The sequence below is a fragment of the Pezoporus occidentalis genome, unplaced genomic scaffold (assembly GCF_034315485.1).
Source record: "Pezoporus occidentalis ecotype Australia unplaced genomic scaffold, CSIRO_AGI_Poc_V1 ctg100, whole genome shotgun sequence".
Taxonomy (NCBI): domain Eukaryota; kingdom Metazoa; phylum Chordata; class Aves; order Psittaciformes; family Psittacidae; genus Pezoporus; species Pezoporus occidentalis.
The window spans coordinates 2,459,080-2,477,500 of record NW_026912780.1 but is presented as its reverse complement, the minus strand read 5'-3'; the positions used below and the strand labels follow the sequence as shown (position 1 = coordinate 2,477,500).

Below are 18,421 nucleotides of genomic sequence, written 5' to 3'. Positions count from 1 at the left end.
GCAAAGGTTTCTCTCATCTGTCTCCAAAAATTTAACCTGTCGAATTTACCAGACACATTCCAAAAGTCTGGATCGCAAATACTGTCTTAGGTAAGGTAATGCTGAGAACTTGTGTGGGGAACTAAACAGTGCAGAACTGATACAGAAACTGTACTGTCAATATACGTATTGGTGTTTCTAAAGGCTAACTAACACCTGCCTATTGTCTGGTACTTAACAGGGACAACACTACCCACTGGTATTAGAAGAATCATGCAATGCTTACCTGCGACCACATTCTGAGTATTTACCAATATTTTTTAATATTAAGGCAGCTGTTAATCGGATGTGTTTAGTTATTGGTCCCTCTTTCTCATCCTGCAAAATTAAAGAGAAGAAAAGAAGTAAAACCCCTGTAGTCGCAGGCCGCAATTAATATCTAATACTTAAGTCAAGCAATACTAACTGTGAAATCTCTGAAGACAAGGTTTCTTGATCCCCTCCTTAATGCCATTAGGGCAGCACTCGGATGATTCACAATGGCCTTCTGTGCTCTGGGAGTAGAGGCAGTGCCCCCTGCAGCTGGCTGCCTACATTAGTAAGGAAAGAATTCATAAAAATAAGCTTTGCACCACTTTTGAGGAGATTAACAACTGAAATGTTATTTTACGATTTTGTAACCCATCTGAACAGAGACACAAAGATCCACTAATACTGGGTGATGATATGTGATTTGCCTTTTGTTTCCGCAGAGACAAATCTTACTGCAAAGCATTCAGAAGAGTCATGGGCTTTATTTTATGTGAAGACACACTTTTCTTGAAGTACTGCTCATCACCCATGACATTTGCAATGTGAAAGTAATATAGTGTACTAATGACACAGCCACTTCCTGCAGGGTACAGATTTAAAGGAATGTTTTATCAGAAACGCTTTAACAGGAACTGGGATAACAGCTATGCAAATGTCATCTGAGATTTGGCTAGAGAATGCCCTTAAAATATTGCTGTTCAAAACCTGACACAGCTCACTGGGACCATTAGACACCAAGACAATATAAAATACACATTAACTGTGGTTAGTGAGGAGTGATATAAGAACATGATTTAAGTTATGATCTAAGACATAAACCATTTAATTGTTAAAACAGATCAAACATTTGTAAAACCAATAACCTGTTACTGCAGCTTTCAGACTGAGATTAATAAATCAATCAGGGTATTTTATAAAGCTGGTACAAATAAATATAGCAGAAGCAAATTCTCCATTTTCAGTATTAATAATGAAGTCAAAGCTTTATTTAACCTAAATCTTTTATATTACTCACACAACTCCAATTTAGAATGCATAAATATTCAACTTCACTTAAGTAAGACCCATAATGACATCCCAAAGGGAAGTTTTGCAGTATCAATGGTGAAAAACATCACCACACTTCAACAAACTGAACAATATTATTATGAAACCTTTTAATACCTTAGTAGAACCTGATTAAGTGCAAGCAGTGCTCATGTGAAAGATATGAATCAAATGTGTATGTTTAGTTTTTAAAGTTAGCCTGTAAGAGTATTATTTAGGCATCTTTCACTGTAAGTGAACATTCTAGAGAATAAAACATGAATCCTTTGTTCAGAGAGACTTTCTTCAGAAATTGAAATTCTAACAAGGAAACCTAGCTAAAAGTTAGAAAATTGGTTCATATGAGCAGCTTTAAACCACAAAACAGAAAACTAAGAAGTATCAGACTTCTCTTTAAAAATGTTGCTCACACTGTCATCCTTCTCTGAATGGAACTAAGAGTTTGAAAACCTTTGTGAAGGAAATGGAGAAGGGCAGAGGCTGAATTATGAAACTGATGGGCAATGACACATATTTATAGGAGACTGAATACAACAGAAAAGGAATTATAATCTTCACTTTTAATTTCTGGTACAGCTTTTTTTCCTTGTATTGAGAAGAACAAGGATTCATCAATGGAGGCTGTTCCCAATGCCTCTCTTCAACAGCTACCATGCTACATTCCAGAAAACTGAAGTAACACTGCCTTAATTCGTGAGACTTCACTTGGGAGTATTGTGTGCAGTTCTGGTGTCCTCAGCATAAAAAGCACATGGAACTGTTGGAACAAGTCCAGAGGAGAGCCACAAGGATGATGAGGGGACTGGAGCACCTCCCGCATGAAGACAGGCTGAGAAAGTTGGGGCTGTTTAGCCTGGAGAAGAGAAGGCTGCATGGAGACCTCATAGCAGCCTTCCAGTGTCTGAAGGGGTCTATAGGGACGCTGAGGATGGACTCTTCATTAGGGACTGTAGTGACAGGACAAGGGGTAACGGGTTAAAACTTAAACAGGGGAAGTTTAGATTGGATGTAAGGAAGAAGTTCTTTACTGTTAGGGTGGTGAGGCAGTGGAATGGGTTGCCCAGGAAGGTTTTGAATGCTCCATCCCTGGCGATGTTCAAGGCCAGGTTGGACAGAGCCTTGGGTGACATGGTTTAGTGTGAGGTGACCCTGCCCATGGCAGGGGGTTTGGAACCAGATGATCTTAAGGTCCTTTCCAACCCTAACTATTCTATGACTGTATGATTCTAATTCTAGAAATATTGAAAAAGGGACACCTCCAATAAATTAGGAATGTATTCCTAATATATTATGAAGACAGTAAAAAACTGTCTTCTCTTCTGATTTTGGAAAAAAAGAAGTTGATAAAAAAGCTCCTGATTCATCCAGCAGACTGAGTTGTGTCTGTGAGCAAGTATCTCTCAAGAAACATCTAGATTCTTGAATTCATTTTAATAATATTTTCCTTAACCTCAAACCATACCATTCATCTTGTGATTTAAAGTTATCTCTCCTCCCACTCCCATGGTGCATGAAAAATATTTCTGGTAGCTCATGCTACAGCCTTTGCTTCAGGGACAACAAGGAAAAAAACCTAATATGAATCCAAAAAGATTCAAATGCACACAGCTAAAGTCAACATAAACTATTAGCGCTACCTGACCTTCCAGAACTCAATATTCAGCTACCTCTGAAAACCAGAAGAGCTAAAACAATACAACCGTAAAAGCAAAGAGATACAGAATTAAGGTTTACAACCAACTCTGTAACACATCTTAACTTCTAGCTTGGTTCTAGCAAATGCCATTACAGATTTTTTCAAGTACATATAGTGTCATGATAGACAGAAACTATGACTAGAAGAATGGGCCCTTACACTGTGTTCCAGACTTTACTTCCAGCACCAGTAACACTCTATCTGCCCTACCGGATGTAGGTGTAGTTTTACTGGACAGTGATGGATTAAGTGAAGAAAGTTGGCCTAATTAATGCCTAAAAGTCGATGACTTACACATATTTCACCTCAGCACCAGGTTTTTAAGCTGTTTCAGCTCCATGGAAGAATTCAGTCACACAGATTATCAGTGTATGCTGATAATCTGACAAGTTTCTAGGACTCAACAAAAAGTAAATTAAGCCAAAAACTTGGCAGTCAGCTTTCCAACATGACCATGTAAACCAACTTAAGGGGACCGGCTGGAGCAATCTTAAGGTTTCATTTGACAGGCCACTGATTCCAGAAAGCAAATTATCAATCCTTGTCTTCCTCATGTAGCTAGATGCTCTTATCAGTTGTGTGAACATAACTCTGTAGCAGCTCTGTAAGATTATATGGGTTACACATTACATTTAGTCAAAATCCTGTTTATTGATTTCTTCTTTGGTAAAAGACAACTAATGAAGACATGAGGGAAGAGAGTAAAAGTAACGGACAGCGAATCTTCACGATTTCATATAAAATGAGTGTATTAACTGTTGTGAGTGCTAACAAAGAAAGGTCTCACCCCTTTCTTCTGTCCCAGCCCACCTCCTGTACTGGTGTTCCACTGACTGTAAGCCAGCTGTATTCTACTCATCTGAAAAATCCACTTTTAAAATTAATTAGGTTTTTCTAAACCTAGAATTGATTTACCATGCAATTGGACAAAAAACTAAAGCTAGTTCCTTCACTGTAAGCAGTACATAGCCATGAGAAGGAACAAGGGATGGCAGGGAGACTCAAAGCATCCTACTTAGAGTAGTGAACGCTCTTATTTCAACTTACATTCTGAAATCACATTCTTAGTATCTTATGCTATTGCAGTCTCAGTATTTGAGCAGGAGCTGGTTATGAATATAAATTTCTACTTCCAAATCCCACTTAACTAGTGCATACTGCCTCAGAAGAGGGGATGTATGAATGTTTTTTCCTCATATGAGTGCCTGCATCAATTTTAAAGAAGCCTGTGAGGACACGTAGCTGCTGGATGTGTTGTTACCTGTATGACAGACTGTTTCTGATAAGGCAGAGTTAAGATCACACCATGCTAGTAGATGGCATCAGCCCTACACTTCCCATTTACAAAGTATTTAAGACTACATTAACATAATTCTTCATTTTGTGGTTTTCAGAGGTGTGAACGTTGTTCAGTGTAATGAAACAAGGCACCATAAAGCAATCATAAGTCCGTGTTAAGAAGTTTGTTTATATTTAAAAAAGTAAAAGGACTCCCAAACTAAATTTATCAACTTTCATACTCAACTTCCTCTGCTGCCTCCAGCAGCTTGGTAGCAATTTAAGAAGCCGCAGAACAGACTGCAAAAATCTGCCTGGGACCATGTAATTACATATTTAGCTTGCAACTGAAAGATTCCAGTTGCTTACTAACAAAGACCTTGTCTTAATACACTCACATAATTATGTGAACTCTGAATAACTCCAATATTAACATAACCATTCCCACAACCCCACAGTAATAGGATTGCACTCTCCAATATTAATTCCAGATGCTTGAAATAATTTTGGGAAAGAAGAGAGCCAAAACAGACTCCAGGTAGCAGCACAAAACTAGAGGACTCAAAGGAGTTGGTATTTATCTTGCTTGCTTGTTTAAATGAAAGTATATTACAAGAGTCCCTGGACCAAATTAGCCCAAATTTAGACCACAAAACTGCAAGGAGCACAGCAAGTTACAAGACAATCCATCTCAGCTGATGAAAACGCTGAACTGTATACAACAAGTAACTTTCCACTTAGATTACATGCATTTTCCTGTTGTATTAAAAGTTACAAACAGCTCTACAGTTGGGAAAAAAGTCAGAATAAAATGTTGAGAACAATATTCAAAGAGTACTGACCATATACCTTAATAAATTACCTGTTTTTTTATGATAACTGCAACAACACCTCCCGTACCACAATCTTTTTGCTTCTTTGCCCATTTTGTCTTACTGTAACGCACCTCAAATGGGATTACGGCTATAGACTCTACATAACAAGATTTTCACCCGATAAGCCAAGTTATAAATACATAAATTCTTCTGATAATTTCTAATTTTCTTATTTTCTCTATTGCTAATGAGGCTCAGGTCTCTTACTTATTAGAAGGCTTCTGATTTCCTGCTTGTCCATGTTCATCTTGCTTTAATCCTGCAAGCAAAGCATCTCTGGAACAGTGCTTATCCTGCTTAAAGAAAAGACAGTGAGAAAGGTGAGTGGAAATTTACCATGAAATTCCTACTGTTTTCTGAAGTAACATGTAAAATAAATCTGCACCTGTAAATGGGTAATAAAGGAAAACCTCTGCCGCTGGAAAGGTTCACATCCCTCCCATAAGCACTGCCCTGGGTAGACATCTTTTCCTCCATGTTCAGTTGCTGCGTGATAGAAGACCTGTGATGGTGTCTGAAACCACCTACAAAAAAAAAGGGGGGGGGGGTGAATTTAAGCTTTTTTTTACAGTTAATGATAAAGTGCAAATATCACAAACAAACCCATATTGGCTAATGGGGTTTATTTTCAGAAATGAGATAGGCACTGATAAAAAGTCATAAACTTTTAGAAGGAAAAACCATGTACATGTATTACTAGTGAGCTACCAACAGAATAATGCACATTAATTCCTACCTACCCATTCTTTGCAATGGGGAATGATGGAGAAAAGATGAAGTTGCCCTAAGCCTGGCCCTGTAACAGAACAGTGTATTTCATGTATTCTATTTGGTGAAAGTAGAGGCATAAAACACCTTGCAGTGAGTTCATCCTGATAAGGATTTTCTTCCATTTCAAAGTGGCAGAAGAGTTACAACACACTGTGAACACTACCCCAAAATACTGGTGAATCAACAGTTCTTAGATCTGTGTTTTCAAATTGTCAAGTAGACAAAAGAATCGTTATTGTAATGTATATCAAATGGTAACGGAGAATCATTGTATTAAAAAAAAAAAGTAACTGAAAATAGGAAGTGACTCAAAAGTGGTTTGGTTTTTTTTTTTAGTCTAGATAATATTTTAAGGTGTTACGTGTTACAAATTACATCTTTTGCTTCAACAGAGAAAAAATGGCCAAAAGACTTAGCTGCTTACAGCTTGTTTCAATACAACTAACCCCGCTCATCAACACCCACTTAAGGCTTGGAGAGAAAAGGTCTAGAAACCCAGTTGCTGCCATTTGGGAAGTCACTATCACCAGCTGTCTTCACACACTTCCTGGACAGATGCCACTAGTGCAGCAGTCTTACTGAAGAGGAAACACATGCACATGCACCCACCTCAGTCACTTGGGGTCACATGCCAGTATTTTAGTTTCAGTTAACAAGAAAAGTATTTGCATTAAGATGTTTGACTGAACTCACTGGCCTGACCAGTGCCAAGAGGGGAATGACCTCCAATCAGACAGTTACAACAAGCAGCCAAGGATGGACTAACATTTTTAACTCACAGGAATCACTTATGGACAAGATTAAGTCAGAACTCTCAGCATATGAATAGCAGACCAGTAGGTGCTTTGATCAAGCCACCTCTTTCCACATCCTATTGCTCATTTCAATAGCGTCCATTATGCAAACATACTTGAAACTGATATGTAGGCCTAAGTGTAGATACTGTTATCTGAACCCTATAAAGGTGTCAAAGAGCTAATATCACCCAGAGACAAGTCTCTGGTATAAATGGAATCCTACTGCTAGAACCACCTGCAACACAGCAACTACCTTCTGCATAGGCTACTACTCTCTAAAAAAAGCATTCACCTTTCCCATGCCAGTCAGCTCTTACTGGGAAGGGAAGCTGAGAAGGAGAAATACCCAGCTCTTGCTGTTGGTCCAGACAGCCCATAGTAGAAAATGAAAATAAAATGTTTTACATCTACATTGACTCAACAGCAAAAGTTGATGTTTCAGAGGATAGCAAGATGTCTTCCCACAATTAAGGGGAAGTCAATACGTAAACTTACGTCTGGCACGAATATGAATAAATCCTGGCATGGATGAAGCAAATTTCATGGCATTAGTGAAACCCAAAATGTTGTTTAAACATTGTATTCAACATGGCAAAGCTTTAAGAAAAAAACAAAGCTATTTAAGCTGTGTCAGTTCATTCACTGTATAATACATTCAGTGTTATACTTCAGTCACTGATCTAAGAAGACTCAAATTTACTACCACTTTGAAAAAAAAAAAAAGTTTTCCTTAAAGAAATACCTGAACATAGTAACAAAAAAAAAAAAAGTACAGAGAATACATGAGAATATGGTCAGTTGACTCACTTCCCACTTAATTTGTCCACCATTCTGTTCAGCTACTGAACAGAATATTAAACTAATAGCTGACTTGACAGGCAGTGGAGATTCAACAACATTTCCAATATACTTTTTAAATACAAAGCAACTCAAGAGCAGACATCTCCTGCCTACCTGTGAAACCAAGTAGCAGCTTTTAATTTAAGCTGAATAAAATTAGCAGTACTTGCAGACAGAGGAACTTCAAAGGAAAACATCTACTTTCTGTTACATCCTCAATGCAAAGCAGTGTGCTAACACCTCTTAAGAGTCTTATCTGAATTCATCTGCAAGCAGCCAATCATTACAACTGTCCTGGTTTAAGTCCAGCTGGTAACTCATAACCACACAGCTGCTCGCTCACTCTCCCCCTTATTTCTCCCCCTACTCCCAGAGGGACTGGGAGAAGAATCAAAAGAATGCAACTCCCACAGGTTCAGATAAGAACAGCCCAGTAACTCAGGTATAACACAAACGACTACTGCTACCACCAATAATAATAATGATAAGGGAAATAACAAGGGAAGAGAATACAACCACTCACTACCCACTGACTGATACCCAGCCCGAACGAGCAGTGATCTAGACCTTCTGGGTTAACTGCCCCCAGTTTATATACTGAGCATGCCGTGCTGTGGTATGGAATACCTCTTTGGTTAGTTTGGGTCAGGTGTCCTGTCTCTGCTTCCTCCTGCTTCCCTTCCTCCCTGGCAGAGCATGAGGCTCAGAAAGTCCTTGGTCAGAGTAAACATTACTGAGCAACAACTAAAACCACTGGTGTTATCAGAGTTGTTCCCAGGCTGAAAGTCAAAACCACAGCACTGCACCAGCTACTAAGAAGAAAAATGACTGCTACTGCTGAGCCCAGGACAGCAACTATTTGCATAACTGGGCTTGATCTGGTTGTGGTCTTCAGACACTATTAAATCTGTAGTATAATTTAAAAATTTTGGTATAATGTCTTCTAATTCATTTTTAAGAAACCAAACAGCAGAACCCACACCCATGCCACTGGAATATTGCTGATCACAGCAGTCAAGTTAGTGGGTAGGAAAAGAAACATTTATTCATATTTGTTTTGATTCTCAATAAAATGTTTTTGAAGGCCTTCACTGCCTTCTATAATATATCTTGGAAGGGAAACTCAATGCTAATGTATTGTGAGAATTAAACTAAAGAATATGCTTAGAGAAACAGGTGCAAATACTGTATCAAATTTGCCTCCTGTCATATCTTTCCAGTTAATTGTAAGCACCATGAAAAATACGCTGTTCTATCATTCTACTACAATGAATCTGCCTGCTTAATACCTAGGGAAAAAAATTGCTACGCAATCATGAATGAAACCAAGTAGTGGATATGAAGTTCACATAGACTAATGGCCCACTCCAAAAAATCTTCTTGTTTCCTGCTTAAACAACTCAGTGAAAACAGCCAAGACAGAGAGCTATAAATAAAACAGTTACGGTAAGAGGCCGCAATTCCAGATTTTTCTTTATGTCTGTTAGAAGTAGGAAGCCTACAGGAGATTTGACATTTCTGGTTTTTTAATCAGGCTGCTCAAGGAATACAAATAAAGAACATACACTTGAGGAAGATGCTAACTTTACATTTTGGTGTTCACCTCAGAGAATGCTGAGTGTAATGTTTATCTAAGCCATTTTAAGGCTGGGACTGAAATAAACACTTTAGAAGTGAGAGACAGCATAAGAACAGTGTGTCATATGGAGCAAATTATATCAATGCAAAAATCTCTGAAGCCTTTTGAAAATAATGAAACTTAACCGTGAACAAAAACCAGTACAAGAAGTCAACAGGAGAAACTAAACCACGAGAAATAATACATTTTCTTTGAAGCGAAATGTAGAGATCAACTTGTAAAATAAGGGCCACATAATCCCATAGTCTCAGGAAAACTTACTGGAATAATATTTTAGGACAAATTTACAAAAACACTAATATAAGGTAATTGTAACTGCATGGCTTCTCCTCCTGCCCAAATTTTGTCTGCACATATTTACACAGTAGTTCACATGTGATATTGGCTTGTTCCATGGTTATTCACATGAGCTTATTTACCTCAGCTCTACACAACTTCAGACACAGAAGAAATCTGGGAACTAAGTTATGCTTCAAAACTAGTTATAGAACCGTAGAATAGTTAGGGTTGGAAAGGACCTTAAGATCATCAAGTTTCAACTCCCCATCTTCAAAGATGGTATAAATTGGTGAGGCTTCTGCTACAAACCTCCCCAGCTTTTCTTTTCCACCTCAGTACAACCCACTCTTGCACCAACACAGGTGTTCATGCATCTATTATGCAGCCAGTAGAGTATGGCTCTACAGTTAAATTTATCAGTAGTAAAGGAATAAAGTTAAAAGTAAGTGAAGCTTTACATGTATTTTTCTACATAGAAGTGTTTTTTGTTTCTTTGGTAGGTGACACTTCTCTAAGGTGAAAACTAAACACATTCAAAAACCTGTTATCTTAAAAATCAGGGTCAAAATACACATATTGGTAATAAGGGTAGTATAATGTTTTCATCAGCCTACAATTGAAAGTCTGATAGCTTGCTCTTCTCTGTGAAAGACATCAATAACAAATCAAAAAAGTCTAATCACTGCTGCCTAGTCTTAAGGCTAAGCTCCTTTTAATTTCCTTTCATGTCAATGGAGTCCTGTGGCACACAAATGGTATCATAATTACTGAAATTAGTCATAATCTAAATAAGACTACAACCAGGACATAGAAGTGCAACACCCTGCCCTTGCAAAACTGGAAACACAAGAAAGACTAAAAGCTGAAAATAAGAAAATGTCAAGACATGATTTGTAACTGGAGTACAGGAACTATTTTTATATTTGCAACACAGAGAACAAGCTTCGGAGCTAGATTTTTAAAAAAAAAAAAACTTAACTACATGACTGTATTTTGTTTATTACTGAAGAATCAATCTGTTACAAGAAAGCCACATAATACTCCTTTTATGCTCTGAGGTATAACTGAGAACAGTTACATGTCTTGCAATCCCCCATCTCAGCTTTGGCTTCCTTAACTTGTCACTTTCTTCTCCCCACTGGCAACGTATAAGGTAACTTAAAGAAACAGAACGGACAGAACTTGTAGAAACACCTTCTATATACATGCATCTGTTACATATTAGTAAAGGTAGTTAAATAAAGGAGTCATTTACTTTTTACAAGATTGCCACAGACACATGAAGTTCTGTCCAGGTTTTTTCATTTGCTCTGCATGCTGACTTGCTGCAGTGTATGAAGGCGGCTGCAAATTGATCTGCTGGCCCTGTACTTGCACTGTTGGTATCGACGTTGCAGGTGTGCTCTGTAGAAAAAGTTAAAACACAGTTTTAAAGACGGCTTATTTCAAGACTTGACATACAGTTTTACTGTTGTTCAAAGGTCTTTCATTTTACACTTTAATCCACCACAAGTTTTCAGATTTTAACACTTTGAACTCTGAAAAAGCATTAATAGACAAAGTAACACAAGGGACATACAACTATTACACCACAGTATTTATGCAGAAGCTTCTAGAATTCATAACCCTCATGGCCAAATTCAAATTCAGAATTATGACTGCAAAGGAATTGCTCAAGGGCACTAGTGGAGCAAAGGACAGCATTATTTTGCAAAGGCTTTATTTGTTCTTTAGGGAAAGAGAAAAAAACCCACGCAAACGCAAGAGGCTGCAATATCAGCACACAGAGTAGCTCGCTTTCCTACGTAAATGTAAGAGAAAATTCTGCTAAAAAAAGTAAGATGAGCATTGACACATCTAATAAATTGTTTTATGTTCTTTGATGAAATGGTTTTATATGCTGCACCTGTGGAATTCTGGAACTGCCACATTAGTACACATCAACCTATGTTACAGAGTGAGTTAAGAGAAGGCAAACTGAACACTGCTGAAGAAACACTATCACAGACCAGCAGGCTCAAACTATGACACACCACTTTCTTTATAAAACTTGGAAAACTATACAGTTCAAGCTCTTGTAAAACCAGCCACCACATGTACCTTTATACAGAGCACCACATGCCTAGAATGCCTAAACACACCATGTAACTCATATACAGTGAAATACAAACATTTCAGAAAGGAAGATGTAATATTGCAAGGGAGCAAGGGGAACAAGACATTTATTTTAACAATAAATAAAAATGATCTTAAAAGTGACTTAAAAAGAGATTAAAACATAATCAATGTTATTTCTTCTTCTCACTAACAGAAAACACTGGACTTCCCATTTCGGCATACATTTATGTCAGAATACTGTTTTTCTTCTTTTTTTTTCCTATAAGGCTCTGGCCAGTAAGAGGCTTATAAAGATTATACAATAAAAACAAAAAATAAATTATTAAGCTTTTGAATACTAGCTAGGAATGAAGACTAACATCCTTTACTTCCTCACCGTTAGAAAAGGATGCAACACTCTTTAAAAACAGACCAAACAAAACTGCTTTCATGTCTGTGCTTGAGTATTCTGAAAGAAGCTCTTTCAATTGTTGCAAACAGTACTCTGTTTACATCTTTACAGCTGTTACAGAATAGCTTTAGACTTTTAATTGTAAAGAAGCAAACAGTTAATCACAACTTCTGACATTTCATTTGCATACTGGTCTTACTTTCCTGCTGCTATGGGCACTGTGGACAAGTCACTCAAGGTAACACGTTAGTAACTCACGTATCATACAACACTAACATGACCAAAGGGACAGCAAAAAAGCCTCATCAAAACCAAAACATTTCACATATACAAGCTTAAATCCTGATAAAAACAAGGCAAAACTCAGCAACTCCTGGACACAGCACAACTATTGCATGATGCCTGTGATCTGGGTTAATACAGGACTCCCAAGTCCATTAGTCATCGCTAATTATTTTGGACTCAGCAATGATCTTCATCTAAAGACCTCTAAGCTATTTTACAGATTGGGTAATGAATCTTCATAATGTATCTTTTCACAAAAGGTAAACACAAGCAGAGCTTTTTAAGATCAACGTCCCTTTTACACGGCATTTTTAAAGAGAAGCTGAAAGTAAAATAATCAAGTGTCAGCAGTACAGCTTGTTTCGCCAATATTCACTCGGCCTCCTGGTATCAATACTTTATTATGGCCTTTATGCAACATTTTATCCCTATAGAACTTCTGTCTCATTTAATGTGCTGGAAAGAGAGCGATCTTACTGAATGAATTCAGTATTTCATTTAATTCGCATCATTCAATGTGTGGCTCATGTATTATTTACTCCATTCTAAGCAAACCCTGCAATTAAACTGGAATTATGAATTTTTCCTCAAGGGTTTTTCTGGCAGGCTCTCCTAGCGGTATTCAAAGGGTTTAATACCATCTCATTAAAAAATTGTTTTATTTTAAACAAGGAAATCTGAGATATACAACACAATGTTACATGCTGGAAATAAAAAGAGCACAGAAAGGGAAACAAATTTTCAGGACAAAAAGTTAAATTCGGTTTCCCCTCCAATTTCTTTCTACCTTTTTTTTTTTCTTCAGTGATGAAAACTGTAGCTGATAAATTGAAATATGTAAAGTAATTGCTGTTGTTCAGAATTTTCTTATTACTGCTGTATGGCAAAGCATTTCTGCTCAAACTTGCAGCATGAGGCGGTTACACCTGCCATGTATTTTTAAGTCAAATCTCTTGCTTGCCTATCAGCTGTGCTGACTGCATTTTATAATCAACAGATAAAGCAGTTACATTTGTTTTCCTAGGTTTTATTTTAGAAATGTAAATTCTATGGTCGAGCATCTCAAAGCTTTCCTCTCTTCCTTCCAGAGATCAGAAATACTGGTAATTTTTGTGTTTTGTTTTCCCCCCTCCTCTATCTTCATGTATCCATTAAGCAATGCATGATACATGGGACATCACTAAAATTAGGTATAGTCTTTGCTTTTCAGAAGTCATACTCCTTTTTTCCAGAAATGTACCTAGAAGTACCTGCTATGTGCTACCTAGTTTACAGTACTGATATGCAAAGACTATGTAAAATTCACTTCTTTAACATACGCAACTATGACAGACATTTAACATTTCCTAATAAAGTCTTGCTGGGAGATATAATATGGGGAAAAAAAAATTCCCCATGGCATAAATATTTCTTCCTCTAGCAAAACCATTTCGTGATAGCAGGTTCCTCAAGAAATCAAGCACCCCGTACGCTAGCACACTTGAAAGCACTTCATGGCATCTTTTTATAATCAGATTAGACCTCTCCATTATATGATTTGCATCTGCCACCACTTTTGTGAGGCAGATCTCCCCAAGTCTTGGGACTGAAAAGTACCTCTAAGCAGCATCACCTATCTCAGTAGGGTTTGCACTGAACTCTTAAAGCTATGTAAACATAACCCCTTAGTGACTCTGCAGTCTACTTACAGAAAAGATACCACAGCCTACTTTTAATAAGCAGGAGATTCTGTATGTAGACTGGATGACTTCAGATTGAATACTGGGCAGGGGGGGAGGGAGAGAGAGAGAGGAGAAAGTCCAGCATGCTCATGAAAACCAAGAGCAAAGCTAAGAGCTTTCTATCAACTAGAAAGGACTGTTTACAAAAGATATTCATTTATTTTCATGCACAAGAGCTCCTCCATCTGGGCACACAAGCTCCCTTTGTAGCAAGAATAAGAAACCCTATGGCTTGGGGCCAGAAATGGTCTCCACCTCTATTTCTCAGAACAAATGGTGCCATTCCACTTATGTATTAGTGGATAACTATTTTAGCATGATCTCTGCCCATTTTATTTAAAAGGCCTAGTGTGCCGTCAGCAAGAGAACATACTGCATCCCAGTGTGATCAGGGTCCTGTTGACATGTGCAGTTTAAAGGCATTAGGCTGTATTTTTTCTCCTACCATTAGTATAGGCACACCCACTGTAAATGCATTTAACTCAACAATAAACAGTTAATTATCAGTAAAAATATTTTTAAAGTATCATAGGATTTATAGTTTGGTATTACAAAATTTTATGTTTAGCTTCAGGATAGTGAACGTACATAAAAAGGTAATCTATAAGCTGAAAAGTAGTATGTCAGGATTTGAGCATGAGGAAAGGGTCAGGTGGATGGGTAGGCACCAATATAGATGTTCTCATTGTATTACTGAAGTTTAAGTCTCCTTGCAATGGTGTGTTTCACATGTGAAGAGCAATAAAAGCACAAAGATTCTGTATTTCAGTACTTCTAGCTGAGAAACTCATTTGCTCTGTGGCTAGGAATGAATTACACCTCCTGGAGCTACACACCTGCTTTCTGGTGCACAGTAATTCTCAGCTTCCCAATCAACAGAAAGCAGGAGCAAATAGTTGAGGCAACGCTCACATAGTTTTTACCACCTAAATTTCCACACAAGCACGTTTCAAATGGGCAGCCTTAAGAGAAACGGGTGTGCGTTGTTTATAAGGGGATGACGAGGATGAGCAGGGAAGTGTTTACTTTAAAAGCCAGATCAGGCAACTTAGATCAGATTTGCTCACTTCTAGGCACATGGCATGAAAACAGAGCCCTCCTTCAAAACACACACCAACCGGGACAAACCAACATGGTTATGTCCAACAAATGTTTTGGATGCGTTTGAAGAGGAGTAAAAAAAAGTATTAAAGAAAAGGAAGTGTACAGGTAGGTAATTACTCATTCCTCTCTTTTTCATTTACAGGTCCAGCACAATGCATCAGGAAAGCAATAATTTAGGAACAAGGAACACAAAAATAAAAGAAAATGAAGCCAAGATGTGCCCATTCTGTCTCCTCTTAGACTACCTTCCATGAGCTTACAAAATAGATGGAGACAGAAGAAAAATTGCAGCACTGTATCACATGTTCCTCTTCTGCCATAACCCATACATCCACAGCCCAAGTTTTTATAAAAATGCAAAAAAAAAAAAAAAAAGAAAAACATTTAAAGTTAGTATATGTAGTTATGTTTCAATGAGTTCTGCTGAGGTGTACAGTTAACATGGAATCATCTCAGGTTATACACAGACAATACCTGTACTTGTCTAACTGGATTTCAATAGCACTACATGCTGTTTGTGGGACAGCTTATGTGTACAACTTTTATTATTTTAGTAGGCCATTAAAATGAACATTTCCCCCCCCCAGTCATATGGTACCAGCTCATTTCAAACTACCATTCGTATCACAAAGCGTATCTCTTAACTTTTACATTCCCTTAAGGAGTATTTCACTCTTTTTCTTGCTTTCCTTAGTTTTCATGTTGCTGTTCCCTTCCTCCCCTATTTGTTTGCCCTTCTTTATCTTCAGTTTAAGCATCTTCCCTTTCTCCTCTCTACAGTTCACGGCAGCTAATCATGCTGTAGCTGCATAAGCCATACTCTCCTCCCTCTTCTGTCCTCTACATCTCCTTTTCCAGCCTTCCTGTTGGGTTTTATTACAAATTTTCTTCTTCTATCACTTTCTCGCTTCTCTGAAAGACAAGCTCTAGTTTAAAAATTATTTTAAAGCTTCAGCAGCTATACAATTTTGCCATAGCTAATACCCTTTATTCCCTGCCCTTCACCATTTTTCTCCACTGGACTGTATTTATAATAAATTTCTAACTGCAGAAAGAGCCATGTTCTCCCATTTCTTCTGCAAGACAGCCAGTACACATAGGTACTACACAGAGGATAAAACAATGCAGATGCTCAAGTGAAGAAGTGTTCCTGAGCTGCTGCCTTCCAAAAAGTCAGGGGACAAGGAAGCTGCTCATCAAACAAGGAAGACTCTCAAAATGGGAGGGGGAAAATCAGACATATTTAGGGCCTAACCACAAAAGAAGTTATCACCAAAACTCACAGAGTTCATCTTAGTATTTCTGGATGTCTTACAGATACTCCTAAAAGCAGACACAATACTGGAAAGACTTAACATCTGCTTTTCCAGAAAAACAATGGCTACTGCAGCTGTCCTGCAGCTTAAGAGGTGGGGGGGGGAGGGGGAGGGAACTGTTTCAGTCCAACACATTAATTTTAAAGGAGTGGTAAAGATCTTAAGCCAAACTATGATGTTTACTGTATGTGAACAGAATACTATAAAGTGGGTTCTACTGTAAGTCAGTAATTAGCATTATCATGATAGATATGATTCATGAATAGCTATTTTAATGGTGAAGGCAATTAGCTAACAAATTAGATCATTCACCACGATCAAAACTAATTAACTCCTCTTCTTCCACATTCCTGTAATTCTGAAGAAAGGAAGGGTATCCTGCAGACAGGAGAATAAGCCAACCTCCCTAGCAGCAGATACTAAACCGAGTCACTTTGACCTGCAAATCTGTATTGAATGGCAAACCCAGCTGGCAGCATTTGTTTGTACAGGTAATGGAAAATGTAAGAACTGTTGAAGATAGTGATATCAGTGACAGTGTAAAAAACAAAACAAAACCAAAAAGTAATTATCAGCACAGAAAATAATATTTTTCCTCCCCTCTATTATCATGATACACATTACCTAATACAAACTAAATAGTTAACTGTATTACTCCCCTCTCCTCAAAAATCTGAAAGTCTGATAGCTCAGTAGCTGTTTGAGACAACTAAAAATTCTTGTCAGCCACATATCCAAGGAATAACTAACCACAGATAATATTTATTCCATTCCAGAGACATAGCCATACCAGCTTCTATTTCAGCCAAATCCTTAGCAAAGCTGTAACAGAAATTCAAACTGTGTAATAGCTGAAGACCACTCACTGTAAAAAGCAAGGCATAGCTAACATAGCCATGCTACAGAAAATCTAGTGATTTGTCCCTATGCTGCAACACACACTTTCATTTTGGTCAAATCATTTCTAGCAAGAACAAAGATGAATAATGTATCAGAAAAATACAGATCGCTGATAAAACCTAGGGTGAAAATTTACAAGGAGCTCAAAGACATTTTAAGAACATAACTGTATGATATGGCATTTAAAAAAAAGTAAAGCATAAAAAGAAAGAAAACTTATTAACTGTTAGTCCTGGTGTCTGACAGCTAAATGAAGGAAAGTCAAAACAGCTTTCAGCAGAAGCTTGATGCAGAAAAAGAAGTTGCACAGCCATCCGTAGAATTTTCAGTTCTAGCTTTAAGGTCTATACCTGCTAACTCACCAAAACCAAACAAACCAGCCAACCCAACCGACCAGCCTAACAAGGAAGAACTAAAAGACGTGTCTTACCTCAAGGTCAAAATGCATTAGTGTATACTCAAAACTTCATTTCCTCTCCCTGATCTGTCAGAACTCTGTGACTGCCAGACCTCCTATTCTATTCTTTTTGCTCCTATCCAGATTAGGAATGTTTTTTGGAGAGGGATTTTCTCTTCATGTACAAAACTGAAATCTAGAGACTGGAATAATCTCAAATATTATTGCTTATACTTATTAATACTCACAGAAATGATGGCCATAACCTCATTTCTAGTACAGTGTTAGGAAATAACCCACTTCAAAATGGTTAAAAAACACTGATCAAGGAAAAAGAACAAAAGCCCTCTCCAAAGTTTGTCAAACCAAGAAAAAAAACCCAGCAATACTTATTTTATCAGTAAACATTACAAATATTTTGTAATAAACAAATACAAATATTTCAACAAATGTACAAGACAACACTTGTTCTGACTGCAGTGGAAGCAAGCCTTCGAAGACCACTTTTAAATGCAAGAACTTCAACTCATTTCAGCAAGCCAGAAGCAGCTGCAGTGTTTAACTTGCAGTAAAACATTGACCCCTCCATAAGCAATAATGACCAAGAATAAAAGGCAGAACAATACTGGCATTTCTACCAGACCATGCAACAAATCATTCTTGTTTCCAGAACAGT

The 18,421-nt window shown here is 37.6% G+C and overlaps 1 protein-coding gene across 2 annotated transcripts in view; it reads right to left on the bottom strand.

Annotated features, from left to right (window-relative positions):
- Window positions 1-18,421, bottom strand: part of ARID2 (AT-rich interaction domain 2) — a 106,514-nt gene that overhangs the window by 3,694 nt on the left and 84,399 nt on the right. For both annotated transcript variants that reach the window (XM_062612606.1, XM_062612599.1), the window contains 5 exons: window positions 10,769-10,917; window positions 5,573-5,711; window positions 5,395-5,480; window positions 446-569; window positions 266-357 (listed from right to left, as the gene is read on the bottom strand). In XM_062612606.1, the coding sequence (XP_062468590.1) occupies window positions 266-357; window positions 446-569; window positions 5,395-5,480; window positions 5,573-5,711; window positions 10,769-10,917 (590 nt within the window). The remainder of the gene's footprint in view (window positions 1-265; window positions 358-445; window positions 570-5,394; window positions 5,481-5,572; window positions 5,712-10,768; window positions 10,918-18,421) is intronic.